Below are 26964 nucleotides of genomic sequence, written 5' to 3'. Positions count from 1 at the left end.
AAAAAACAAAACCCTGTTTATCTGTTAGGTTCCAAGGGGGCTAAGCTGGCAGGAGGGCAGCCGGGGTCAGCTGTACCCTTCTCTGGAGTTGGAGCTGCCCAGGCCGGCTCCCACCCTCATGGCCTCAGGGATATCCACAGTGAAATGAAAACCCAGCGGCAGAAGCTGCCGCTGAGTCAGGTGCTCACAGGGAGACCTGGACAAGGCTTCTGAAAGATGAGACGCGAATGAAACTCCTCTTCAAGCCACTTGCAAAACAATAGTGCGCAGGACTGACCAGGCTGTGCTGTGGAACTGCTGCTTCTCAGCTGAGACCCTGGGAAGCCCCATCCTGTGCTTGGCTTCGGAGCAGGTGTCCAGGGTCTTCCGAAAAACAGCTTGTGTCCTTCAAGAGGAGTCCCAAGGTGGCCAGGGGTTGGTGGGGCTGGGGGATGTCCCCCATCTTCTGGGGCCCATCAGCTCCCCCCAGGGACTCAGGGCCGGGTGGCCGAGGCCCAAGGCTGGCCATTCACATGTGGCCGTGGGCCGTGTGGAGCTTCTGGTGGTCAATGAGGTGGACCATCCAGGGGAAGGCCTTCCCGCAGACGCTACACTGGAAGGGTCTTTTGGGGCTGCGAGGGGCCACTGGGCCCTGGGCTCCATCCCTGGGTGGGACGGACTCCCGGGGGCCCTTGCTCCGGGGGGCTTTCTTCCTCGGTGGCTCCAGCAGGTGGATCTTGCCATGCTCAGTGAGGACGGAGCTGTGCAGGAAGACCTTGCCACACTCGGGGCACGGAAAGGGCCCTTCCTCGCGATGGGTCTTCTGGTGCTCGATGAAGTGGGTGACCCAGGTGAAGACCATCCCACAGTCGGCACACTGGAAGGGCCGCCCACCTCGGGGCCCACGCGGCACTACCGAGATGCCTGCAACAGCCTCTTGGGTACCACCTTTGGTGTGCTTGAGGGATGGCTGGTGGCGGCCGCTCTGGTCAGTGTTCCTGTTTCTCCTTCGGGGACTGATTCTCTGAGCACTTGGACCCTTGGGGCCCGAGATCACAGTCCCTTCTGCCCGCAGGTCTGAGGAGGGCCCTGCGAGAAGGTCCTCAGGCTCGTCCCAGATACTCGGCTTCAGAGGCAGGCGGGCCCGGGACCCTGTGGAGGGCGAGGGAGATGGGTCACCTGTAGTGAGTGGATGGCCTTGGCATCTCCCTGTGCCCCCCAGGGGCACGGAGGACCCCAGTGACTGAGCCAAGTCCAGGCCCTTCCTCTGCTCAATACGGCCCCTGTGTCCTCCGTTCTGTCCTTTAAGATACAAGGGCACATGTGGCTGGCGCAGTGGCTCATGCCTGTAATCCCAGCACTTTGGGAGGCCGAGGAGGGTGGATCATGAGGTGAGGAGTTCGAGACCAGGCTGACCAACATGGTGAAACCCCGTCTCCACTAAAATACAAAAATTAGCTGGGCGTGGTGGTGTGCGCCTGTAATCCCAGCTACTCAGGAGGCTGAGGCAGGAGAATCGCTTGAACCCAGGAGGCAGAGGTTGCAATGAGCCAAGATCATGCCACTGCACTCCAGCCTGGGCAACAGAGCAAGACTCTGTCTCGAAAAAAAAAAAAAAGGCACATGTTTTGGGAGCAGATCCCACAGCACTGGCCCTTGTTTCTACCTAGCTGGCCCTCTGGGTAACCCCGTGCTCCAACACTCTCAGACTGTCTGCCTTGGCTGCCGTTCAGGTGCGGAGGCTGAGGCCCTTCTCGTAGGGTGAACGATGTACATGGTGGTTCTAGGGGCCCCAGATCTCAGTCCTCACAGGAGGTGTGCATGGTTTCTGGGGGAAGTGTGGAGTTCACCACTGAAGCACCCAACTCAACCCATTAACAAAGTCTGTGGCTTTGGGTTGAGGTCCCAAACTCCATTTCCAACCCTTAATCCACACAGGAGCCAGACTCACCCAGCAAGCCAGGGGCGCGGGGCGCCTCGGCCTCCGCCCTGGTGTGCAGACTCTGCGGGAGCTGGGTAGTCTCCAGCCACTCACTTTCCTCGGGGAGTGCTGGGGCTGCTGCCGCTGCATCCAGAATCAGCTCAGACGCCTAGAATGGCAAGCACAGGACTGTTCGGCAGCTGCCCCTCAGGAGCCGTCCCCACCACCACCGAACAACCAAGGAACGGGCGTCATCCCCAAAGGCTCTGTCCCAGGGCAGCGCGCGGTGTCGCGCCTGTTGTTCCCGTGCTTTGGGATGCTGATGCTGGAGGATTGCTTGAGGCCAGGAGTTTGGGACCAGCCTGGGCAACACAGCAAGACTCTGCTTATACAAAAAATAAATAACCACTCCTAAAGAGCTCTTACCAGGACCTGAGACAGAATTCGAGGGGCCCCTGTACAAAATGGAAATGCAAATCCCCTTGTTCAAAGATTGTTGATCATTTCAGGACAGTGACAACAGAGCATTAGATGGAGCCAGGGGACCTGTGCCACAGCTTGGGTCACTGTTACCCGCTGGGGCTCCTAACTTCCGTCCCCCAAGGCTGCACTGTCCTTGCCCACAAGCCCAGAGGAAGTGGGCGACTTCACAGACTTCACATCCCACCTGCGACCTATGACCTCTGATGCACCTAACCCTGTCCTGCCCAAAGCGGGGATCACCACTTCCTGGGAGGAGACTGAGCTGTGGTTGAAGAGCAAGAATTCGAAACAGAGGGGCTTGGCTTGGTGTCCAGGCTCCAGCCCTGCTTGTTGTGTGGCCCTGGATGAGGAGCTTTAGCTCTCTGGGTTTCCAGTGAGGATGTGGGCGCTACGTGCCCAGAGCCTGGTACCATCAAGGGCTCGGCAAAGTGCAACGGGGTCGTGTCAAAGGAAAACACAGTGACACTTATCAATGCAAATCAGGTTGTTGGAGGAGGTATGTTGAGTCAAACAAAGCATCAGAAAAGACCAGGAGTCAAGCATGCACTGACAAGGTCTGTCTTGAGTGGGTCTTCGCTTTCTGCTGCCCCAACCCTACCTGGATGCACAGGGGCCTAAGGAAGCTGTCCAAGATTCCCAATAGCTGGGCAAAACTGGAGTAGAGGGATTGCTGGGCTAGAGACGGAGGAGGGAGGGAGGGAGGGAGGGAGCTGATGGCAGGAAGGGAGTTAAGGCACAAGATTCTTCCTGCTCTCACGTTGGGAGTATGTGGATGGTGTGTTTGGCTGGGTTATTGATTTTTATTTCTTATCAAATGCTAGTTTTGATTGTAAAACATGTTGAATTCTGAAATCGTAACCAGAGGAGCCACCATCTATAGGAGTAAAGGCGGGACTCCCTTTTACGCCTCTTCCTGGTACCTGGCTACTGGGGGCCATTGTGGACAGTCAGGCTCTTCCCTACTTCACCCACCTTGGCGTCTGTGACTAATCAAGGGCAGCAGAGGGGCTGCATGGAGAGAAGAGTGGGTGGCATGTATGTGTGGAGAGAGGGGCATGCTTAGTTCCCCTGACTCTCAGGGGGCATCAGAGGAGCTATCGACACACTTGGGTCAGGCACAGAAACCAAGACATTCCCGGGGCCCTATCTGTACCTTCTAATGCAAACACATCCCCATAGCCCCGGTGAGCCACTGGCCACAGATCTGGGTTCTTATCCTTCCAGAGGTGGACCCAGGTTTATTGTTTCAGGGATGACAGGTGGGGAGATTGGAGGGGGGAGGGAGAGGCATGTCACACCCTGGGAGAGTCCTGATGCAAACCAAGCAACCAAGAAAAAGAAAACAAGAATAAGGGGCCAGGCGTGGTGGCTCATGCCTGTAATCCCAGCACTTTGGGAGGCAGAAGTGGGCGGATGAAGAGGTCAGGATATCGAGACCATCTAGGCCAACATGGTGAAACCCCATCTCTACTAAAAATACAAAAATTAGCTGAGTGTGGTGGCGTGCACCTGTAGTCCCAGCTACTCGGGAGGCTGAGGCAGGAGAATCGTTTGAACCCAGGAGGCGGAGGTTGCAGTGAGCTGAGATTGCACCACTGCACTGCAGCCTGGCGACAGAGCGAGACGCCGTCTCAAACAAAACAAAATGAAACAAGAATAAAGGAGAAAATATGAATGCCTGGCAACTTACTGTTGTTGAGGAATTATCTTAGTAGCTCTATTTTATTTATTTATTTAGAGACAGGGTCTCGCTCTTTCGCCCAGGCTGGAGTGCAGTGGCGCAATCTCGGCTTACTGCAACCTCCACCCCCTGGGTTCAAGCGATTCTTATGCCTCAGCCTCCCGAGTAGCTGGGACTATAGGCACGTGCCACCACACCCAGCTAATTTTTGTATTTTTTGGTAGAGACGAGGCTTCACCATGCTGGCCAGCCTGGTGCTGAACTCCTGACCTCTAGTGATCCACCCACCTCGGCCTCCCAAAGTGCTGGGATTACAGGCATGAACCACCGTGTCCGGCCAGGAATTATCTTAATGGTTTTAGTTAGGGCAATGGTGCTGGGTTATTTTGGAAAAAAAAAAAAGGAAAGAGTGGAGCGACATCACCAAGATGGTGGAGTAGGAGATACCAACCTTCATTTCCCCCTCCTACTACCCACACACAAATCAACTACAGACAGATATTCACAAGCCAGAATAGCCCAGAACGCTCAAGGACCCATTGAAGATCTGCAGCAACACAGTGGAGTAAAGCGAAAAAACCCGAGAATGCCCACAAGAAAAAGCTCACCGGTGAGATAATGCATACCTGAGATGCCAGGAGATCGCTATGCACAAAGAAGAAAAGCAGGGGCCACGAGTATCAGCTACGCGGTGGGAACCACCAGGGACCCCAGCAATGTGTTCCACAGAGGACACTGGCATCACTTACCACTGAGGTTCCAACAGTCATTCCCGCCAGGGCCTCAGGGAGATACGCCCATGGGATCTCAGGGACCTTAGAGTGCTACCCTCAAAGGGCTTCGGGCAGCTACCCTTACAGGCTTCAGGCAGCCCCTCCCCATGGGGTAATGGTGTTTCAGTCAACAATGGACCACACACACCACAGTGATCTCGTAAAATTATAATGACTCTCTTCCACCACCATTTGAAATCCAACTCCGTAGCATAAGCTGCTGCCTGACCCTGAATGTGCACCAGCACCCCCCGCCTACAACTTCTCCACCAGCAAAGACCTGAATGAGTACCACAACCAATACAGAGGAAATCGCAGAGGGATCCAAGATCTGCCGGATGATGGTACAGTGTTACAAGCAAAAAGATCTGACGATGTGTCTTGACTTAGGGAAGTTGCAGATTGCACAGTTAAAACAGTTACTGGAAGATCAAGGGGATTTGTATCTGTGCTTTTGGAAAACGCTGCTAGTGCTCTTAAGGCCTTGGAACGGAAAGAACAGGAGCTGGATGGCAAATTGATAGGATCACCCCCCACCCCTGCTGCAAAGAGCCAAAGCTTCAAAAGGGAAAGAACCCCCCGAAAGGTTTTCGTGGGTGGATTGAGCCCAGCTACTTCTGAAGAACTAACTAAAGAATATTTTGGAGGCTTTGGGGAGATTGAAAATTTTAAAGGCCAGGCACAGTGGCGCACACCTAGAATCCCACCACTTTGGGAGGCTAAGGCTGAGGCTGGAGAATTGCTTGAGAACAGGAGTTCAAGACCAGTGTAGGCAACATAGCTAAGTCCCAACTCTACAAAATTAGAAAATTGCCAGGCACTGTGGCTCAAGCCTGTAATTCTAGCTGAGATGGGAGGATCACTTGAGCCTCGGTGGTCAAGGCTGCAGTGAGCTATAACTGCGCTACTGCACTCCAGTCTGGGTGACAGAGTCAGACCCCGTCTCAAAAAAAGGTAAAAAGGGCCGGCCTCGGTGGCTCACGCCATAATCCTGGCACTTTGGGAGGCCAAGGCAGGTGGATCACTTGAGGTCAGGAATTCGAGACCAGCCTGGCCAACATAGTGAAACCCCATCTCTACTAAAAGTACAAAAATTAGCCAGGCGTAGTGGCATTTGTCTGTGGGGCAGGAGAATCATTTGAACCCAGGAGGTGGAGGTTGCAGTGAGCCGAGATCATGCCACTGCACTCCAGCCTGGGCATCTGTTGCAAGACTCCATCTCAGAAAAAAGAAAAAGAAAGAAAGTAACATGGTCTCGCTCCATCGTCCAGCCTGGTCTCCAACTCCTGGGCTTGGCTTATCCTCCGGCCTTGGCCACCTCAAGCACTGGGATTACAGATGAAAACTCGGCTCAAACCACATCATTTACACTTACCTACATGCCCCAGGGCAGTTAGTATACTAATTAAGAAACACAGCTTGAAACACTTGCAGGGTTAAAGCTATAAAATGTCTATACATTGATTTTTTTTGAGAATTCATAAATATTAAGGATCTAAAACAAACTTCTTTCTCAAATAATTGAAATCTGAAAGGCTTTGGAAGCCAACTGTCCCTGCACAAAGGTTTACAATTGAGAAATATCTCCTGTTCCTATTTTGTCAAGTTTCTTTAATGGCTGAACAAAAAGAAGCTTCAAGTAATGGAGAAGGCATCGTCTGAGCGCAGCTGCTTTCCTGGCTGCCTGTGCCATTCCTATGTCTTCCAAATCCTATGCTTGGAGGCCCCCGGAGGGACATTTTTGCCAGGAACCAACCCGACCTTAAAAATATGAGTGTGACACAGCCGGCTGGGCAGGAGGGTGGAGGTGGCCACAGGACACTGCCTGCCCACGCCCTCGCCAGCCCGACCATGCTGCCGAGTGCAGGGAGGCCACCCCACCCAGAGGGCACAGGGTAAACCCTAAGCACTGTGGGTGTTGCTCTTGAAGCCCCAGGGGATGCCCTGTGCCTCGTCTTCGTGCCTCGGTGACCAGCCTGCTTGTTAAAGGACCCCAGGGGCCTGAGCCTGCAACACCACAAGGGGTGAGAAGGGTATGCTGCTGTGGGCGCACTGGACTCAAACCTCACATTAGAAGCTACAAAGAACCCCAAATGTGCTTCAGAGCCCCACCAACCCGAGCCAGGCTCATCCCTGACACAGTAAATCCACTGCAGCCCGCGTGGCGTGCAGCCCAAGCACCACCCAAGGGAGTCCTATGGCCAGGGCTACGTCAGAGTTGCGTGGCTTGGGTCAGAGATGGCTCTTGGGGCAGGCCGACCAGCGTGGGAAAACTCTGTGCCAATCGACTGCTTAAAGAATTGGGGGAAAATAGAAAGTTAAGAAAGAGCTCCGATACACAAGGAAAACTGCAGGTGAGAACCGGCCCTGCCAGCAGGGAGACGTCACTCTCCAGAGGCCACAGAGATGGCAGATACCTCTGTCTCCACAGTGACCCAGATCCAACTAAAAGCGTGCAGGAAGACAGGTCTATTGATGCTGAAATCTAGAAAGCAAGGTCCACATGTGAATGGAGGCATCTTCAGCCCTGAGGGGGCCAGGCTGTGTCTCCTGACGCCTCTGAGGGTGGGCGCAGCAGCCAGCTCCGTGTGGGCAGAGTCCATGTGGTCCTCATTCTCCTCCCTGGGCACAGGGCAGCACAGTCAGACACTGAGACGTGAGGCCACACGCAGGGGGGCACCTTCCTGCCTTGGCCCGGCTGCCTCTGGAGCCAGGAGGCCGTGGCAGCCACACCACAGTGTGGATCCAGACAGGATTCTGTGGAGGGATTCTGGGACTCCAGACAGATTGAAGCTCCGTGGAATGATGAAAATTACAGTTTACTTGATTATGGAAGTCTCTGATTTATTCCAGCCAAAGTATTAGATGAGCCACTAAGAATCACCACAAATCGCTCTCACAGCCCTCACCAGGGTGGCAGCGCAGCAGGAGGACAGGTGCCCACGCCAGTGGCTCTAGCTCTTCACCTCTGCAACCTCCTTCTCCACCTTCTCCTTCTCCACCCTTTCTCCTCTTTTTCCAGTGTTGCTACAATCTCGGCCACCTGACTGGTGGAGACGTGAACATCTTTGTCCACCAGCTCAATCACCTTGATGAGGTGGTCGACGTTGACCTTGCCATCCTTATTTTCATTCAGTGCTGTGGCCAGGCCGGTGAGCTTGCTTTTGGGAATGTGCTTGACTTGCTTCATGGCGTTGATGAGCTCGGCAGCACTGATGACGTTCTCCCCCATGGGCACACCCTTGGCCGGGGCCAGCTTGCTGGCCCACTGGTCCATCTCCAGCTGCGAGATCAAGCCGTCGATCTGCCCGAGTATCTGCTGCACCCTTTTTGTCAATCTCTTGCTGGCTTTAGATCCTTCCACGTATTTTTCTTCACCAGTCTTTGAAAGTTCCTTCTTGAGCTCCTGCAAGTCCTCGCTGTAGTCCTGCATGTCCTCCTTCAGCAGCTCCAGCTCCTCCTTCTTCCTGGTGAGTGACTTCTTCTGTTCCTGCAGCTTAGAGCAGGCATCGCTGAGGATGCTGATCTCCTCCTTAGTGATCTCTTCCTCCTTCAAGCCCTCTAGCACGGGGGCAGTGTCCTTCACGGTCTCTGACTGCAGGACAGTGTCAGGCACTTCTGGCTGGGGCTGGGCCCCTGGCCTTTGGGGAGCGCCTTCCACACATTCGGGTTCAACATCCTTCGCCACCTCCGAATGCTTCTGCAGCTCCTTCTCGCGGTGCTCCTGCTGCATGGTCGCCTTCTCCTGCAGTGTGGCCTCTAGCTTGGCCTTGTCCACCTGCTTGCCCTCCACCTCGGCCACTTTCACCTGTGCTTCCTTTGCCACAATCTCTGGGAGAGTCTGCAGTGTGGACTTGAGCTGGTCGGCTGGCAAGAGGGTGTCCGGGAGCTACATGGTCCTGGACAGGATGAGCAGCGATGTGGGGATCTCCTGATGCAGGTGCAGGTCCAGCCACTGCTTCAGCTGGCCCCTCAGGTGGTTTTCCCTGACGCCCAGGGCCCGCATGCCTCGTGCCCGACATGCCGCCTGCAGCTCCTTGACGTTCAGGCTGTCCACCCCTTCCTCAGCAAACAGCTTGTCCTCTGCCTTTATGGAGCGCAGCCGCATCGTGAGCTGGAAGCACAGGAAGCTGTAGCTCCAGCAGCTTGCACAGGGCCACCAGCTGCTGCCGTGTCAGGTTGTCCAGGGTCAGCTCATCCTCAAATAATTTGGAAAAACCCATGATTTCCTCATTGCTGGGCCTCTCCCCCGTCTCCCGGATCTTCTGGAAAAACACAGAGAAGTCTTTGGTGGCACTGCCCTTGGCTGCCTCGTTCTTCAAGGCCATCTCCTGGATGGTGTCCTGGAGGAACTTGGCTAGCTCCAGCTTGACCCGAAGCTCCTTCAGCCTCTTCTCCTTGATGGACTGAGTCTCGGATGTGGATGGCAATATGTTGGGGAAGAGTTTCACAGCAACAGGCAGCAGAAACTCCACGAACGGCACCACCACGAACAGGAGGAACGGCACCAGGCGGAAGAGGTCGGCACAGATCCGGAGGAACTGCCTGCGCGCCTGGCGGGTCAGGGTGTGGCAGTTGAGGATGCGCCAGAGCATGCGTGCTGCGATCTTGGTGCGGATCCGTAGCAGGCGGAAGCCATGGTAGTAGTGCCTCAGCTCGCCCAGCACCCTCTCTGCCCCCGGGACTTCACCACCATCTCTGCGGGGGCGCTGTACACAGGGCCGCCTTCCACCAGCTTCTTGTTCTTGTCCTTCAAGGACTTGAGAGACTTCTCTACTACCGAGTCATCACCAACAGGGCGCGAAGAGTGCCAGCCGCGGGCAGGAAGGCACCGAGGCCCCAGGACCACAAAACCCACAGAGGTGGAGGTCCATGGCGCTCTCGACACGGTGCGAAGGCACTCGGGCCTCAGAGTCCAACAGCTGAGGCGATCGCCTCTGAAGCACGGGTAGGCAGGGTGGGTGGGAGTGCAGCAGCCAAATGAAACTTTCGGGCAGCTCCTCAACCCCAGGGTGCTGGCAAGCTGAGATGAGCAGGATCCCCCGGACTACCCCGCGGGGCGGTGACCCGAGGCGGCGGCGGGGGGCTGGCGGGGGGCTGGCGGGCGCCCGGCCGCGGCAGCTCCTCGGTAAGATGGACGCCATGTGTCCGGGCGTGGCGGCCGCTCCGGCCTCCTGCGCTGGCTCCTCCTCCTTCTCCGCGGCGGCCGCGGCTCTTCGCCGCCGTCTCGGTGGCTCCTCAGGCGCGGTCCGCGCGGACGGTTGACGGCAGCGGTTGGCCTCGGACAGGAGGCGCCCAGCTTCGATGTTTTTGGTTTTTAAAAAGGTTTAATCCTTCTTCCGCTTCTTTCAAACAAAGCTTTTGTTTCTGCTGCCCCCAGAGCATAACCTTTCTGTGGGATAATGATGTATCATTTGCTTATTTATTTTAAAATGACACAGGTTGTTTTTTGTTTTGTTTTGTTTTGAGACGGAGTTTCGCTCCTGTTGCTCAGGCTGGAGTGCAATGGCGTGATCTCGGCTCACTGCAGCCTCCGCCTCCTGGATCCAAGCGATTCTCCTGCCTCAGCTTCCGGAGTAGCTGGACTTACAGGTGCAGACCACCGCGCCCAGCTATTTGTATTTTTAGTAGAGACGAGGTTCCACCATGTTGGCCACGCTGGTCTCGAAGGCCTGACCTCTAGTGATCCGCCCGCCGCGGCCTCCCAAAGTGCTGGGATTACAGGCGTGAGCCACCGCGCCCGGCCCCAAGAGTCAGAAAGTTTTTTACGCCAGGCACAGTGGCTCACGCCTGTAATTCCAGCACTTTGGGTGGCTGAGGAGGGAGGATCGCTTGAACCCAGGAGTTTGAGACCAGCCTGGGCAACATAGTGAAACCCCATCTACACAAAAACTAAAAAAAATTTAAAACATATAAAAATTAGCCGGTGCGGTAATGTGTGCCTGTGTTCCCAGCTACTCAGAAGACTCAGGTAGGAAGATCGCATGAACCCAGAAGGTTGAGGTTGCGGTGAGCCATGATCGTGCCACTGCACTCCAGCCTGGGTGACAGAGTGAGAGTCTGTCTAAGAAAGAAAAAAAAATGTAAAGCAAAAACTTACAGTAAGATAAATTATATTGAAGAAGGAAATATATTTGCCAATTTAGTAGCCTAAGTGCACCATGTTTATGAAGTCCACAGCACAATAACCTCCCAGGCCTTCACATTCACTCACCACTCAGACTCACCCAGAGCAACTTCCAGTCTCACAAGCTCCCTTCCTGGCAAGTGCTTTATACAAGTGTACTGTTTTTTATCTTCTATTTTGTATTTTTACTGTACCTTTTCTATGTTTAAATCCACAAACAACATTGTGTTACCGTTGCCCACAGTATTCAGTGCAGCCCCGTGCTGTGCAGGTCTGTAGCCTGGGAGCCATGGGCCGTGCGTGTAGGTGTGTGAGTGCCCTCTGCGATGTATGCACGGTGACGAAACCGTCTAAGGAAGCATTTCTCAAAAGGCTTCCGATGGTAGGCGGTTGTATGCGCTCAGCGATCGCCAGTCGTGCCCACTCCACAGCGCCTCCTGGCGAGCCGGGCTGCCCCGCGCAGAGCAGCTCCACCTGTCCCTCACCTATGCTCCCGCGAATCCCCGGCGACTTCAAAAGCAGAGGTGCCTCAGGCAGTGTTAGCACCCTGGCAGCGGCAATGCCTGGGCCCGCGCTCACCAGCGCCCCGATCCCGGAGCTGCCGTCTCTCCACGCGGGCGCCAGGCCTCGGGCCTAAGGCCTCTCCCTCCACAAGTGCAGCTCGCTCAGGGACGTTGGGGCACCCTGCTGTGGCTGAGCCCCACAGCCAAAACCAGCGCCAACGAGGATCCTCTCAGCCACAGCGGCCCTGGTGGGAGAGGGGTGGGAGGACCTCAGCAGCCTTCCCCACCTACGACCCCCGCAAAAAGAGAGTCCTTGGAGTTGCCGTGTGGTCAGGGGATGGCCTGTGAGCGCGGCTGTGGTTTCCACGTGGCGTCTGGGATGGGAGAGGGAGTCAGATAAGCATATCTGCCGGCAGCGGCTGAGGAAGCCCGTGGCTAACAACTGTGGTCTACCCAGGTTAGATGCCTCCGTTAGATGCAGAAACAGAAACCACAGCCCACGAAACTTTGTTTTGGTGCAGGAGAGGGGCTCTCATGATGATCTTTAAATCTATTTTAGGGCCGGGCGCGATGGCTCACGCACTTTAGGAGGCCGAGGCGGGTGGATCACGAGGTCAGGAGATCGAGACCATCCTGGTGAACACGGTGAAACCCCGTCTCTACTAAAAATACAAAAAAAAAAATTAGCCGGGGGGGTGGCGGGCGCCTGTAGTCCCAGCTACTCGGGAGGCTGAGGCAGGAGAATGGCGTGAACCCGGGAGGCAGAGCTTGCAGTGAGCCGAGATCGCGCCACTGCACTCCAGCCTGGGCTACAGAGCAAGACTCCATAAAAAAAAAAAAAAAGTAAAGTAGACGTTCCTCTTCAAAGACTTTCCTCCCCATCTAATTAGGAATAAATAGTAACTTCTCTTAGAAGCAAAATTTATTCAAAGACCTGTGCTAACATTCTTATATATCTGCTAGCCATAATAAAAAAAATCAATGTACTTTATGTTCTTAGCTCCCACAATTTAGCCTAAATATTTGCCCTGGTGTGCCTATACTGGTCCAAGCAAGCATTAGGTCATAGCCTGTTCATCTTCCTTATTTGAAGGTGTTTTTACCTTTCTCAGCATTCCACAAGTTACTTCCTTCTTCCTTGAACTCCTGAACTTGTGATCCGCCTGCCTCAGCCTCCCAAAGTGCTGGGATTACATGCGTGAGCCACTGTGCCCGGCTGTTGATGTTTTTTGAGTTAGGGTCTCACTCTGTCATCCAGGCTGGAGTGTAGAGACATGATCATAGCTTACTACAGCCTTGAACTCCTGGGCTCAAGTGATCCTCCTACCTCAGCCTCCAGAGTTGCTAAGACTACAGGTGCACACCCCTACACCTGGCTCATTTTTTTTTTAAGACATGGGGTCTTGCCATGTTGCCCAGGCTGCTCTTGAACTCCTGGGACCAAGTGGTCCTCCCACCTCAGCCTCCCGTGAGGCCTCACTCAAAGTGCTGGGATGAGCCACCACACCCAGCCGTATTTTGTTACAGCACCCAGAACGGACTAAGCCAGTGGGAGACACACATGTGCAGTCTTTCAGCCTGTTACTTGGCTGCCTGAGAGTGGGCCCTGGGCCTAGAACATCTCCTTACCAAGAGATAAGGGGTCCCCCCAGTTTGTGCTGGGCGCAGTGCCCCATGTGGAGGTCTCTGTTTCCCAATGTGTGCCCCTTTGTTCTGCTCAGGCGTGTGCTTCACGTGGCACCTAGACAGCCCTACTGTTAGGTCAGGCCCCCTCTAGGAGGGACCTGCTGGCCCCGGCCTGACAGCCACATGGGCAGATGGTGCTCTGGCCCGGTCTCTGGTCTGTGAGCAAAACCTTGCTCCATTCATTGTTCGACCGTGCTGTGTTTCCCTTGGCGGCTCCAATACCAAGATCCAGAGGCAGAAAGTGGTCAGACTCAGTAGCCCTGATCATACGAACACATGCTACTCACTTAGCAGTTCTTACTTTTGTTCTTTTGTGATTTACCCATTACCCCTGGATTTCTCTCAAGTGTCTGCGTGTCCCCACCCCTGATTTTAATCTCTCCAGCCACACAGAGATCCGCTTGGCTCCCAACCGAGCCGGGCCCCTCCCGTCGCCTTGAGGCCTGCGCAACAGCAGGTCTAGCTGCAGGGGAGCCCTCAGCATTTCCTTCTGGGCCCGCCCAGAATCCTGGGTTCACTGAGGGAAGATGATCGGGGCAGCAGGACTTTCTCAACACACGCAGCATCTGATGCGGGTGACACAGGAGGATGGGTCTTAACTGCGAGGCTGGGAAAGGACAGGAGGGGCTGGGGTGAGGCCCAGAGGCACACGGCAAACACACAGCTGCACTGACTGCCCTCGCCCAGCACTGAGCCCCAGGAAGCTTGGGGAATCTGTGGGGCAGGCGGGGAGTTTGGAGGCCGGGCTTCCTGGGAGCGCTGCGGACAACCTCACACAGTCCTTGGATGGGGCATCCTTGAGGCCGTCCCAGAAGCGGCACGCATGCCCTGGGGTGCAGGAGCACGGAGCTGGGGGCCCCGGGCTCACCTGCGATGGTTCTCTCTGGGACCTTGGACTCTTCCCATCTTCCTCCTCACCGAAACTCCAGTCCTGGTGTTCGACCGAGTCCAGAGATACCAGAACTGTGCGGGAGAAAGGGATCGTGAGAGGGGCCTGTTCTTCCCAGAGCCCCCAATTCTCCAGGCCTTCTGGGGAGGGCAGACTTTCCCCGAACATCCCTGCAGCACCCCTGAGGCGCAGGCAAGAGTGGCTGCAGGGCTGTCATTCTGTCCCTCCACGTGGCTGCTGGGCAGGAACCTGTGGTGACACCGAGGGCCGCTGAGGACAAGTACCCTCTTCACTCATACTCCACACCCCTGTGCGCCTCCAGAAGCCCACAAGGACACACACTGCAGCACTGACTAACTAGGGAGGCCCGAACACTGTGAGCCCTCTGCTCCCCAAGCCCCCCGGGGCTGTGTGCACAGAGTGCACAGAGGATGACTGCTGAAGCAGGGTTTAGGACACCATTGACAGAAGGGTCAAGACGTGGGAACCAGGCCAGGCGTGGTGGCTCACACCAGTAATCCCAGCACTTTGGGAGGCTGAGGCAGGAGGACTGCTTGAGCCCAAGAGTTTGAGAGCAGCCTGGGCAACACAGCAAGACCCCCCCTCTATTTATTTTTTAATTAAAAAAAGAAAAATTCAAGATCACGGCCACCTCTGGGGTGTCAGGCAGAGCGGGGGACAACAGGACTAGGAGACATGCACGGGGGTTCAGCTGATTCCACTGGTTATTCCTTTTTTTTTTTTTTGAGACGGAGTCTCGCTCTGTCGCCCAGGCTGCAGTGCAGTGGCGTGATCTTGGCTCACTGCAAGCTCCGCCTCCTGGGTTCAAGTGATTCTCCTGCCTCAGCTTCCTGAGTAGCTGGGATATAATATAGGCATGCACCACCACGCCCGGCTAATTTTTGTATTTTTAGTAGAGACGGAGTTTCACCATGTCGGCCAGGCTAGTCTCGAACTCCTGCCTTGTGATCCGCCTGCCTTGGCCTCCCAAAGTGCGGAGATTACAAAGCATTTCCTAGGTTGGGCTTTGATAAGGGTGGGTGGCCGGTGCAGGGCTGTTCATTATACTTGCTCTACTGTTTCATAGGCTCAAAATATGGAATGTAGAAAGCAGACCACCGCTATGGAAGACAGATAGAGAGCCCTTTGCTCAAAAACGTTGAATTTTGAGAGTGACCATGGAACATTAAAACTAGCAAGGGTGGCTCTGGGCTGGGATGGCTGTGAGGTCCACAGAGCGCCAGAAGCCAGTGCTCTTGGACCCTCTACCCCAGGATCAGAGAGTTCAAAGGGCCAATTCATCTGGCTTCTGCCTTGCAGCTTACAGGGCTACCCTTGAGCCTCTGGAAAGCTCAGCTGTCACAGCTTTCCTAAGTGTGGCACCGGCTGCCCTGGGGCAGTAAGGGGACCCTGGACCCTGTGTTCTGCAAACTGCTTATCACTGTTGGCCTACGGAAATGCTGTAGTGGGAGGGTGCAAAGGGAGGGCCTGTTCCTCTCCCTTGCTCCACCCCTCTTTTCTGTGAGCTCTGATGCAACCCTTCTCACTCCCAGCCTTTGCTCCTGCAGCGTGGCTGCCTGGCACCCTCCTTGCTGGGGCCCTGCTGGGGAAGCCCTCCCGAGGCCACAGTGCCACGACTGCTCTCACCATCCGTGGCTGCCTCTTTTGGCCTCCCAGTGTCCAATCACTCCCAGTGTCCTAGCACTTTTGTCACTAGGAAAGAAAGAGCCCCACTCATGGGACTGGGCCCTGGGTGGATGGAATCTCGACGTGGGGTCACAGGGGCAAAGATGCAGGAGGACAAAGCCCTCTCAGGGGAGAGGGGAGCTGAGAGAGGAGACAGGGAGGGAGCCCAGTTTCAACCCCAAATTTCCCAGCTCCCAGAGTCGGGATGCAGACCTAAGCGTCTCTCCCCACCATCAGCCAGCGATGGGGCCTGCGCCCTGTGAAGGCTTAAGGATCTCTAGGATTCCTGAGTGTTGCAGGAGGCGCTGCAGGTGGCTGGGAGGAAGTGGCGAGGCAGCGTCCTTCCCAGAGAGCAGCCGTGAGGAGCAGCAGACACAAAGCCACAGGACAGATGGACGCATGGGAAATGGAGGGATCTTTAATCACCGACTGAGTGAGAAATTCGAGGCAGATGAGGCGTGCAGCACATTTATATGTAAAAATAATTAAAAACACAGCCGCGGGGCAGGAGAGGTTTGCTGGTCGGGAGGGGCCGGGCAGGGGTGGGAGCGATGTGGGCGGGAAGGAGGGCAGTTCGGTCCTCGGAGACGTCAGGCCCCCTGGCCCGGCCCAGGGCACGAAGCCTGCGCCTCTCACCTTCCTGCTGGCACATCTGTGTGAGGTCCTCCACCAGGCTTGCGGCCTCCCTGCAGCTTCGGGGGCCCTGTGACTGCACCCAGGTCCGCATCTTGCTGGGCAGCGCGCCCAGGAACTGCTCCAGCACCAGCAGCTCCAGCATCTGCTCCTTGGAGCGCGCCTCGGGCCTCAGCCACTGGCGGCACAGCGTCCAGAGCTGGCCCAGCGCGAGGTGCGGCCCGCTCGCCACGTGGTACTGGAACTGCCGGAAGCGCAGACGCTGGGCTTCGGTGTCCCTGGGGCTTGCTGGCCCAGGGTCTGCGTCCTGCTCACTCGGGGTTGGGGTCTGGGGGCGTCTGGGGGAGGCAGGGGCTTTGGGCCGTGGAAGCATTTCTCTGGCCACAGGGCCCCTCTGAGGGGTGTGTGTGGACTGGATCCCGAGTCCCAGTGGCTCCGGACAGAGCCGGTGTGGCAGGCGGGCAGAATCAGCAATCAGGGGCCTGCAGAGAGGGGCAGGGACAGAGGGGCCACATCAGATGGTGGCCCTCTGTACTCAGGATGCCCCTCGGCTCCTTACTTCCTTGTTCTGACCTCCAGCACCCCAAGGAACCAACCTGACCTCTTCCCACCTTCTGACCTAATCTTCCACATGCCTCTCACAGGCTACTTTGCACTGAGTTCAAGCCACTGGCTGCCCCAGGACCTTTGCACCTGCCATCCCACCCCAGCCCCTCCCCTTCCCACCCCAGCTCCTCCCCTTCCCACCCCAGCTCCTCCCCTCGCAGATGTCCTGGCCATCATCCTTATGGCGCTGTCTTCATAACCTCCATGACTTTCTGAACACAACTTTTCCCCTTTCTTAGTGTCTATCTCCCTCTCATTTAGTCATTCAACACACATTGACTGACGAGCTGCGGGAACAAGAATGCCTGCCCCGTGGTGTGGCCAGCACTGCCCAATGAAGTTCCTACAGGGATGTAAAGATTCTCTACCCATGCAACCACCTACATGTGGCTAGGAGCACCTGAAATAGGAACTGAATTTTAAATTTAAATTCCATTTAAATGGAAGCAGCCAGGTGGGCTACATAATAATGGATGACACCACCACCAGCAGCAGGTCTACCCATGGTGTTATCTTTGCTGTCTTCCTGACTTTCCTACCAAGTCCAAGCTGGGGGTGGAGGCCAGGAAGAGGGCAAGGGAGACTGGAGACTGAAAAGAGAGGGAAAGTGGGAAGAGTAATTTAAAAATAACCTTTTGTGGCCGGGTGCCGTGGCTCACACCTGTAATCCCAGCACTTTGGGAGGCCCGGGTGGGTGGATCACCTGAAGTCAGCAGTTCAAGACCAGCCTGACCGACATGGCGAAACCCCGTCTACTAAAAATACAAAAATTAGCCGGCGTGGTGGTGCACACCTCTAATCCCAGCTACCTGGGAGGCTGAGGCAGGAGAATTGCTCCAACCCAGGAAACAGAGGTTGCAGTAAGCCAAGATCGCACCACTGTACTCCAGCCTGAGTGACAGCGTGAGATTCCATCTCAAAAAAAATAAATAACCAAAAATGAGTTGGGCGTGGTGGCGCGCACCTGTAATCCCAGCTACTCGGGAGGCTGAGACAGGAGAAATGCTTGAACCCAGGAGGCGGAGATTGCAGTGAGCTGAGACTGTGCCACTGCACTCCAGCCTGAGCGACAGAGTAAGACTCTGTCTCAAAAAAAAAAAAAAAAAAGAAAAGAAAAAAAAGAAGTTACCTTTTGTACATTTTCCAAGCCGACTATGGTGAACATATAACTGAAGAAAACATTAAAAGTTGTAAAAATAAAAATAAGCAGGGAGGTTTCGGTTGTTTGTCTTTAACAATTGTACTCTGGACTGATCCGCTGGTGAGAATATAAATTGGCACGACCTTTCTGGAAAGCACTGTGGCCATTTATATATCAAGAACACTTGGTAGACTGCGTGCAAGATGCGAGATTCAGGCACCAAGATTCACTACAAAAGTGCCCAACAGTTGAACGTGGTGGGATCAACTACCTCCCCGATCATGTGATGGGAGTATTCAACCGTGCCCAGTACACAACACTATGACATGACCACGGGGAGTAGACACATGATGTACAGATGACATGAGGCACAGGGAACGTGGGATGCAGGATGATGCGTGAGCGTCATAGAAAGGGAGTCCTGGGAAGACGCCCTTGAGGGGCGGCCAAGTGCTTTGTGCTGTTCATACTTCTCTGAATCTCCTCCAAATGGTGTCGGGCTCCCATGTGACCTTCATCAACATGGAAAAACAAAACAAAACAAGACATCTTTAGGAAGGATTTTTAACCATATGGGAAATGCTTATGACAAGTGAAAAGGAGGGATTCCATGGGATTTTTCCCTTTTCATCCTCTGCTGCATTTTTCATACACTCTGCAGTTCTCGTGCATCTGGTTTTACAATCCAGGAGAAAGGAGAGGTGCAGGGTGGCAGAAAGGCAACTCACGGGGACTGTGCCCAGCCAGCCATCTTCGAGTCAGGGTACCTGGCCACCTGCACCCTGATTGGGAAACTACCAGCTTGGTCTTCCCTGCCAAGGCCACAGGCAAAAATGCTCTCTTATGTTGTATTCACACTTTTATATATGTAGTTTTGAATAAGAAAAAAGGGCCCATTTTGAAGCTCCACAGGTTCAAAAAATCCCTTTGCCCTGGGGCCTCAGACCTTATACTCTCTCAGGTGCTCATGGCAGCTCACCCTGGAGACTCTAGGGAGGGGGGCTGTAGCCCCTCAGCATCCTCCAGAGTCCTGGGCTGAGGTCTGTGGGAGGAGATGCTAAGTTTATCAGGGATGAGGGTAAAGAGGAGGTCTTAGCAGAAGGCACCAGAGGTCCATGGGTGTGTCTGGGGTCTATATGGGGGCTGATGTGGAACACCTAGGCCAATGTGGGGGTACCTGAGCTGATGAGAGTCCTGGACTGATGGGGGGGCTGTTTCTGGAAGATGAAGAGGGCCTGGGATGATGTGAAGGGGACTGAGGTCTACATGGCTGGTGAGGAGGATCTGGGCCCCCCCATGGGCAATGCTGTGGTGGCCCTGGGGTCCTAGAAGTCTACTTTGGTGGGGGTCTCGGATTAATGTTGGGGATGTGTGTGTGTGAGAGAGTGTCACTTGGAGGGCTCAGTGCCTGTGGAAGGGCCAGGTTCACCTGGCATGGGCACTGAGATCTGCAGCCCGAGCCCCAAATTCTATTGTGGGGATGGGCAGAAGGGCTTTGCCGCTGATGCCGGATGCTTAGTGACATAGAAGACGTGTTCACTGCGCCAGTCAGTGAATGGTTCTGGCTTTGAGAAGGGGGCTTACAGTGGGGAGGGCGTTGGGAGCTTAGGATGCCACACGGAGGAGCTCCATAATAAACGAGCTGGGGAAGTGTGCAAGGGCAGTGCACTGGGAATACAGGGGAGGGGCAGCGACGACGGCTGTGGACGGCTGGTTGGGGGGAGGATGGTGGGGTGATTGGGTGGGGGATGGGTCGGGGGCGGCTGTTCAGGAGGGAGATGGGCCTGGGGCGGGGAGGGGGAGCTTGTAGGGAGGGAGACGGGTCGGGGGCTGCTGTTCCAGTGGGGGATGGGCCCAAGGGGCCGGGTAGGGAGGGAGATGGGTCCGGGGGCGGCTGTTCAGGAGGGAGATAGGTCCCGGGATGCTGATCAGGTGTGGAAGGGAGAACTTGGACGCGGCCGAGCGGTGTTTGGGCGGGCAATGGGGGTACGTAGAGGGGCTTCGGCCTCAAACGGACAGGCGGATGCCAACAGGGGTCGGGGTCCCTGCGGAAGGGGCGGCCCCAGTCCCCGCGCCGCGTGGCCTCTAGCCTTCCCCTTCCCTCCCCCACGGCGACCTCAGGACTCCCGATGGGCTCTGGAACCCCGGCCCGGCCCGCCCCCTCCCGGGCCCGGGCCCGCCTCCCCCGACGCGCGCCCCTGGACCGCGATCCCGGGCCAGCTCCCGCGGACGCGGCGCCGAGACCCTCCCGGGTGGGCGTCCCGATGGACGCTCTGGCGGGCGGAGGGACGGATGGGCCGCGGCGGACTCACCGCGCGCGGGCTTCGCTCGGGCCTGGGCCGCTCGGTCATGGCGACCCCTGGGCTGGCGAGCGCGCCCAACGCCGCGGGCGGACCCCATCCCGGCACCCTGCGCGCCGCGGGCGGCCGCCATTGGTCCGCTGGATCACGCCGGGCGTCGGTGACAAGTCACCGCTGCGGGACTCCCGGGCAGGGGCGGGGCTGTGACGCACGAGGCGGCCGAGGCCAATCAGAAGCCGCCTGGGATGAGCGCCCCGCCCCCGCCGTGCCCTCCAGTAACCTCGGGCCGCGGTTCCAGTCGCCTTGGCAACGGGTCGCGCAGCGTCAGGGACGCTGCTGCGGAAAGTGGAGAAGGTGGCGGCTGCGGGGATGCGCATGTACGATGCGGCCGCGGGGCAAAACGACGGCGTTCCAGACACGCAACCGTTTTATACAGTGTCCAAGAGTAGTATGTTAAAACATTGTTTTTAATATAAATATGTTTAGTACAAGTATGTCCCAGACTAGGATCGCCACACTTAGCAAATAAAAATACAGGACGTCGGCCGGGCGCGGTGACACGCCTGTAATCCCAGCACTTTGGGAGGCCGAGGCAGGCGGATCACGAGGTCATGAGTTCGAGACCAGCCTGACCAATATGGCGAAACCCCCGTCTCTACTAAAAATACAAAAATTACTTGGGCGTGGTGGCGCATGCCTGTAATCCCAGCTTCTCAGGAGGCTGAGGCAGGAGAATCACTGGAACTGGGGAGGCGGAGGTTGCAGTGAGCCGAGATTGCTCCATTGCACTCCAGTTTTCCAGCGTGGGTGACACAGCGAGACTCCGTCCCCCCACCCCCAAAAAAAAGAAAGAAAAAAGAAAGCTCAGTTATATGTAAACTCAAGAAAAACAAGGAGGCCGGGCGCGGTGGCTCACGCCTGTAATCCCAGAACTTGGGAGGCCGAGGCAGGCGGATCACCTGAGGTCGGGTGTTTCAGACCAGCCTGGCCAACATGGTGAAACCCCGTCTCTACTAAAAATACAAAAATTAGCCAGGCATGGTGGTGCGTGCCTGTAATCCCAGCTACTCGGGAGGCTGAGGTAGGAGAATCGCTTGAACCGGGGAAGCTGAGGTTGCAGTGAGCCGAGATCTGCCAACGCACTCCAGCCTTGCCTGGGCAACAGAGTGAGACTCTGTCTCAAAAAAAAAAAAAAAAAAAAAAGAAAGAAAGAAAAAGAAAAACAAGGAATTAGTATCAATGTGTCCTATATTTCATATACTTTAACGAAACCTTACATAAGAACATTTCATATAAATAAGTTTTAATATTAATGTCTACAATGTAACCATGTGCCAGAATAGTAGGGTTCCACAGATACTCGTTTCGTATCTGAAATCAGGTGGGGGTGAGATCATGATGCAAGGAGGGTCCTCAGCTCTGGGACTGAGCTCAGGATAGCTGAAGCTGCTCATTGCTGAAGAAGAAGCAGGAGAGTGTGAGCTAAGGAAAGAGAGGAGGACCCACCTCCAGGGGGTCCAGCATCTGCTGGACAGCTGTTTATTGAGGGCCTATGTGTACCAGGCACTGTTCTGGACACTGGGGTGGGAGCACATCAGTGAGAGGGACTGATAGGGCTTTAGTCCCTTGGAAGCCCATGTTAATGGGGCAAACACCAGTAAACAAAGCAGATGCTTCATGGAAATATAAATACCTAGAATAAAATAAAACGAGGCCTGGAGATTAAGAGTCCCAGGAGTGGCAGGGAGGGGAGAGGCTGCCTCAGATGGATAATCAGAGCCGTGCCTCCGCATCTTTGCTGCTGGCGGCTGGTCCCTGGAATGTTGTGTGTGAATGCCACTTTGTGCAGAAACCACTATGGGAAAACCAAATTAGGGTGCTAAGGGCTTATTATTCTCCTTCTTGAAAATTAGGCACCTGTAATGACATGGTTCATTTTCTTGGTAGCTGAAATTGGCGTGGCCCTTTGGGGCAGTGAAGGCTCATGTGTGCATTTATAACTGCCACCCATTTGGGAAATCTCCCTTGAGAGAACACTGACTTAGTCTGTCTCTAGAGTCTGGATCTAGACACCATCATAGGCCACCTGGTAACTCTAGATCCATTGGGAGGCAGCCTGGTGTCTAGCAGAGGTTTCAGGTTTTTTTTTTTTTTTGAAAAAGAGTCTTACTGTTGTTGCCCAGGCTGGAGTGCAAAGGCGTGATCTTGGCTCACTGCAACCTCCGCCTCTCGGGTTCAAGTGATTCTCCTGCGTAAGCCTCCAGAGTAGCTGGGATTACAGGTGCCCACCACCACATTCAGCTAATTTTTTTGTATTTTTAGTAGAGACGGGGTTTTACCATGTTGGCCAGGCTGGTCTCGAACTCCTGACCTCAGGTGATCCACCTGCCTCGGCCTCCTAAAGTGCTGGGATTACAGGCATGAGCCACCATACCCGGACCAAATTTTTTTTAAGCAGTAGAAATCTTTGTCCCAAATTAAATCTTACTCGAAATCCCAATTAAAAGTCAGCTGAAAGCAGAACTGTTATGGGTGCCAGGGGCTAGAAGAAGGGGCAAGGGGAATTCTTTTGGGGGTGATGAAAAGATGCTGGAATTAGATTCCAGTGATGATCGCACAATCCGGAGAATGTACCAAAAACTACTGAACTGTAAAAGGTTCGGCTGGGTACAGTCACTCACGTCTGTAATCCAAGCACTTTGGGAGGCTGAGGTGGGCAGATCACTTGAGGTCAGGAGTTCAAGACCAGCCTGGCCAACATGGTGAAACCCCGTCTTTACTAAAAAATTTAAAAAATTAGCTGAGTATGGTGGTGGGTACCTGTAATCCCAGCTACTCTGGAGGCTGAGGCAAGCAAATTGCTTGAACCTGGGAGGCAGAGGTTGCAGTGAGTGGAGATTGTGCCATTGCACTCCAGACTGGGCGACAGAGTGAGACTCCATTTCAAAAAAAAAAAGAAGGGTGAATTTTATGCTGTGTGAATTATATCTCAATAAAAATGTTATTTTGGCCAGGTGCAATGGCTCACACCTGTAATCCCAGCACTTTGTGGGGCCAAGGTGGGAGGATCCCTTAAGCCCGGGAGTTTGAGACCAGCCTGGGCAACATGGCGAAACCCCGTCTCTACAAAAAAATAGAAAAATCAGCCAGGCATGGTGGCTATTTCTGTAGTCTCAGCTCCTCGGGAGGCTGAGTCAGGAGGATGACTTGAGCCCAGGAGTTCAAGGCTGCAGTGAGCTATGATGCATTGCCACTGCACTCCAGCCTGGGTGACAGAGTGAGACCTCATGTCTAAAAAAAAATGCAGAACTGTTTGAGTTGAAGCTGTGGGAGAAGACCTAGAATCCCAGTTTGAAGGACCCCTCTTTGAACCTTTCTAAGGAAGACCGAATGTCACCCCCTTACACTCAAAAATCAACTCCAGATGGAACTGGGCCCCATCTCTACAAAAAATTTAAACATTAGCCTGGCATGGTGGCACATGCCTGTAGTCCCAGCTACTTGGGAGGCTGAGGTGGGAGGATTGCTTGAGCCCAGGAGTTTGCCAGCCTGGGCGACAGAGTGAGACCTCATCTCTGAAAAGAAAAAAGAAAAAAAACGAAAAAAAAAGCTCACCAAGCCTACCCCAAGCTTAGAAAGATACTACCCTCTTACATACATGGGGCTAACCAATGTGAAGAAAAGTCCCATCTGACTAGTGATCAGGGACACACAAATCAAGAACGTGGTGAGGTTTTTTTTTGTTGTTGTTGTTTTGTTTGTTTGTTTGTTTGTTTTGGAGACTAAGTCTTGCTCTGTCACCCAGGCTAGAGTACAGTGGCACGACCTTGGCTCACTGCAACCTCTGCCTCCCAGGTTCAAGCAATTCTCCTGCCTCAACCTCCCAAGTAGCTGGGACTACAGGCATGTGCCACCACGCCCAGCTAATTTTTGTATTTTTAGTAGAGATGGGATTTCACCATGTTGGCCAGGATGGTCTCGATCTCTTGACCTCGTGATCCGCCCGCCTCGGCCTCTCAGAGCGCTGGGATTACAGGCGTTAGCCACCACGCCCAGCCTCCTCAGTTCACTTTTTAGTGTGGTATTTTCTCCAAAGTGATAAGGTCTGGAAATTTTTTTTTTTTTTTGAGATGGAGTCTCGCTGTGTTGCCCAGGCTAGAGTGCAGTGGCGTGATCTCGGCTCACAGCAACCTCCACCTCCCAGCTTCAAGTCATTTTCCTGCCTCAGCCTCCTGAGTAGCTGGGACTACAGGCGTGTGCTACTATGCCTGGCTAATTTTTGTATTTTTAGTAGAGATGAGGTTTCACCATGTTGGCCAGGCTGGTCTTGAACTCCTGACCTCGGGTGATCTGCCTGCCCCCGCCTCCCAATATGCTGGGATTATGGCATGAGCCACTGCACCTGCCCATATTTTGCTTTTTGCTTACCTGTCCCTTCACCTTCCTTCTGCTTTTACTCAGTTTGCCCTTTATTTAACCTCCAATTCCCTCTATTTTCCTGCCTCACAGCCGCATCTCCTGGGGTTGTAAGCACTATGTTAGGGAGTCACTTTGCAGCCTACCCTCCACCCTCCGCCTGGAACTGGACTTCCTGACCACAGAAACGCACCAGCTTAGCCTGGGCCAGCCCTCTGGGGGCTGAACATGCTTTACCCTTGCCTGGGACCCTCTGGGAGCCCCCAGGCAGGAGGTGTTAACCCAGGGCCACTGAAGCTCTGGGGATGTCCCTATCTCCAAACACTGCCAACTGAGGCAGGAGGGCTCAGGAGAGTCTTCGCCTCTTGTACCCTCCTGGGGCCTCTCCAAAACCAGTGACCTGGGGACCCTAAGTGCAGCTGCTCCTGGGTTTGCAGAGTCCCTGAGGACACAGTCAGGACTCATCAACCTCCCTCTCTGAAGTCTGCAGATGAGGCCTGGGGGCTGTTACCCCTGGCCTGGGCAGAGGCAAAGAAACCACAGGAGGAGGAAGTACAAGTTTTAATGGCCCTGGGACTGAGTGGCCACTGTTCTCCCAGGGCCTGGATGCCTGGAGCTCCATCTGTGTCCCCAGCCCCCAGGTCCTGGATTGAGGGGTGAGCTCCCAGATGAAAGCCCCCCATCACTGTTGGAAGCAGCCCACACGGGGGCTGCCGTTGCTGGCTGTCAGCACACCACAGACATGTTGCTGTGCTCTCTGCTTCCCGCCCTTGTGGGATCTCTCTCTGGGGCTGCTGTTTCTGGCCCAATAGGCTGGCGGTTGCCAGGGAAGAGCCCCCGCTTTGACTGTCCAGGGGATGTGGTGGTCAGGGCCAGCTTCTCCATCTTCCACCTGTACAACATCACCCTGTTTGATTTCACTGCTCCATCAGCTGGCTTGGAGTCTTCAAGGTAAGCAGCTACCAGGGTGTTTGGTGGAGAGCCCCTGAAGGCTGGGCACCTTCAGGAGTGTCCTTCTAAAGCCTCAGGCAGCAGCTGATTCTCAGAATCCCTCCTGGATGGCCGGGACTCATCCTGTCTGTCTGGATCCTGGTCAGCCCGTCTCACCGGCCCTGCCTTAGCACCTCAGTCCGTTTTTCCTTCTTGCTTTCTGTCTGTGTCTGAAGCATGGGTTGCTTGTCTCCTCATTGTGCTGCAGCGACTGCACAGGTGAGGCAGAGATTCTCCCCTCTCTTGTCCACCGCCAACCCTTGGCGCTTAGAGCAGCGCCAGGCACAGGTAAGTGTGTTTGTTGAATGAACAAGTGTTTGTGGAATGAACAAATCTCTTCATGAGTTGATCAGCCCAGGGAATTTCTCTTTACCTGTGTGTGCCATCACCCATTTCTGTCCCAGGTTCCCAAACTGTCTCTGCAGACAGTTCTTCACATAGTCCCTCTGGTGATTTTTTTCTTTTTTAAAAAATGAATATGTTTACCATTTTACTTTATTTTATTTTTGGAGACAGGGTCTGGCTCTGCTGCCCAGGCTGGAGTGCAGTGGCTCGATCATAGCTCACTACAGCCTTGACCTCCCAGCTCAAGTGATCCTCCCACCTCAGCTTCTGAGTAGCTGGCACCACAGATGCATGAGACCAGACTCGGCTAATTTTTTAATTTTTTATTTACTTTTCATTTTCTATAGAGACAGAGTCTCACGTTGTGACCTAGGCTGGTTTCTAACTCCTGGGTTCAAACAATCCTCCCGCCTCAGCCTCCCAAAGTGCTGGGACTACAGGCTACAGCCACCATGGCTGGCCTGTTTACCTTCATTTAAACATTGCCACAATGTTTTCCAAAGCAACCATTTCATTCTGCATTCTCACCAGACATGCACAAGACTTCCAATCACTCCACTTGCCATCACTTGATGTTGCCAGGTTATTTTTTCTAATCAATGAATAATAATTGTATATATTTATGGGGTACAATATGATGTCTTAATATATGTATACATTATGGAATGATTAAATCGGGCTAATCAACATATCCATATCCTCACATCCTTATCATTTTTTGCAATGTGAACATTTAAGATATGATCTTTTTGCAGTTTTGAAATATACATTAATTATTGATAACTACAGTCTCCATGCTGTGCAA

The 26964-nt window shown here is 54.4% G+C and overlaps 1 protein-coding gene and 1 pseudogene across 2 annotated transcripts; both read right to left on the bottom strand.

Annotated features, from left to right (window-relative positions):
• Nucleotides 1–2: 2 nt before the first annotated feature.
• Nucleotides 3–22080, bottom strand: ZSCAN1 (zinc finger and SCAN domain containing 1). Of its 2 annotated transcripts, none has more exons than XM_034945736.3 (6): nucleotides 20421–22080; nucleotides 18097–18620; nucleotides 16365–16843; nucleotides 14022–14116; nucleotides 1931–2069; nucleotides 3–1131 (listed from the first exon to the last, which is right to left on the bottom strand). In XM_034945736.3, the coding sequence occupies exons 2-6, from the start codon at nucleotides 18105–18107 to the stop codon at nucleotides 509–511; spliced, it is 1347 nt and encodes a 448-aa protein (XP_034801627.1). In that variant the 5' UTR covers nucleotides 18108–18620; nucleotides 20421–22080; the 3' UTR covers nucleotides 3–508. The 2 variants fall into 2 exon arrangements, with proteins under 2 accessions (XP_034801627.1, XP_034801628.1); XM_034945737.3 differs by having other exon boundaries at nucleotides 18579–18620; nucleotides 20421–22074.
• Nucleotides 7442–12036, bottom strand: LOC100976244 (mitochondrial proton/calcium exchanger protein-like; annotated as a pseudogene).
• Nucleotides 22081–26964: the final 4884 nt, after the last annotated feature.

The sequence above is a fragment of the Pan paniscus genome, chromosome 20 (genome assembly GCF_029289425.2).
Source record: "Pan paniscus chromosome 20, NHGRI_mPanPan1-v2.0_pri, whole genome shotgun sequence".
Taxonomy (NCBI): domain Eukaryota; kingdom Metazoa; phylum Chordata; class Mammalia; order Primates; family Hominidae; genus Pan; species Pan paniscus.
The sequence above is the reverse complement of the archived record's forward strand: the minus strand, read 5'-3'. Positions and strand labels throughout refer to the sequence as shown.

Coding starts and splice junctions, on each gene's coding strand:
- ZSCAN1 (XM_034945736.3), bottom strand. Junction 14,117..16,364: donor ACAGATGTGCCAGCAGGAAG/GTGAGAGGCGCA, acceptor TCTCCCGCACAG/TTCTGGTATCTCTGGACTCG. Junction 1,132..1,930: donor CCGCGCCCCTGGCTTGCTGG/GTGAGTCTGGCT, acceptor CGCCCTCCACAG/GGTCCCGGGCCCGCCTGCCT.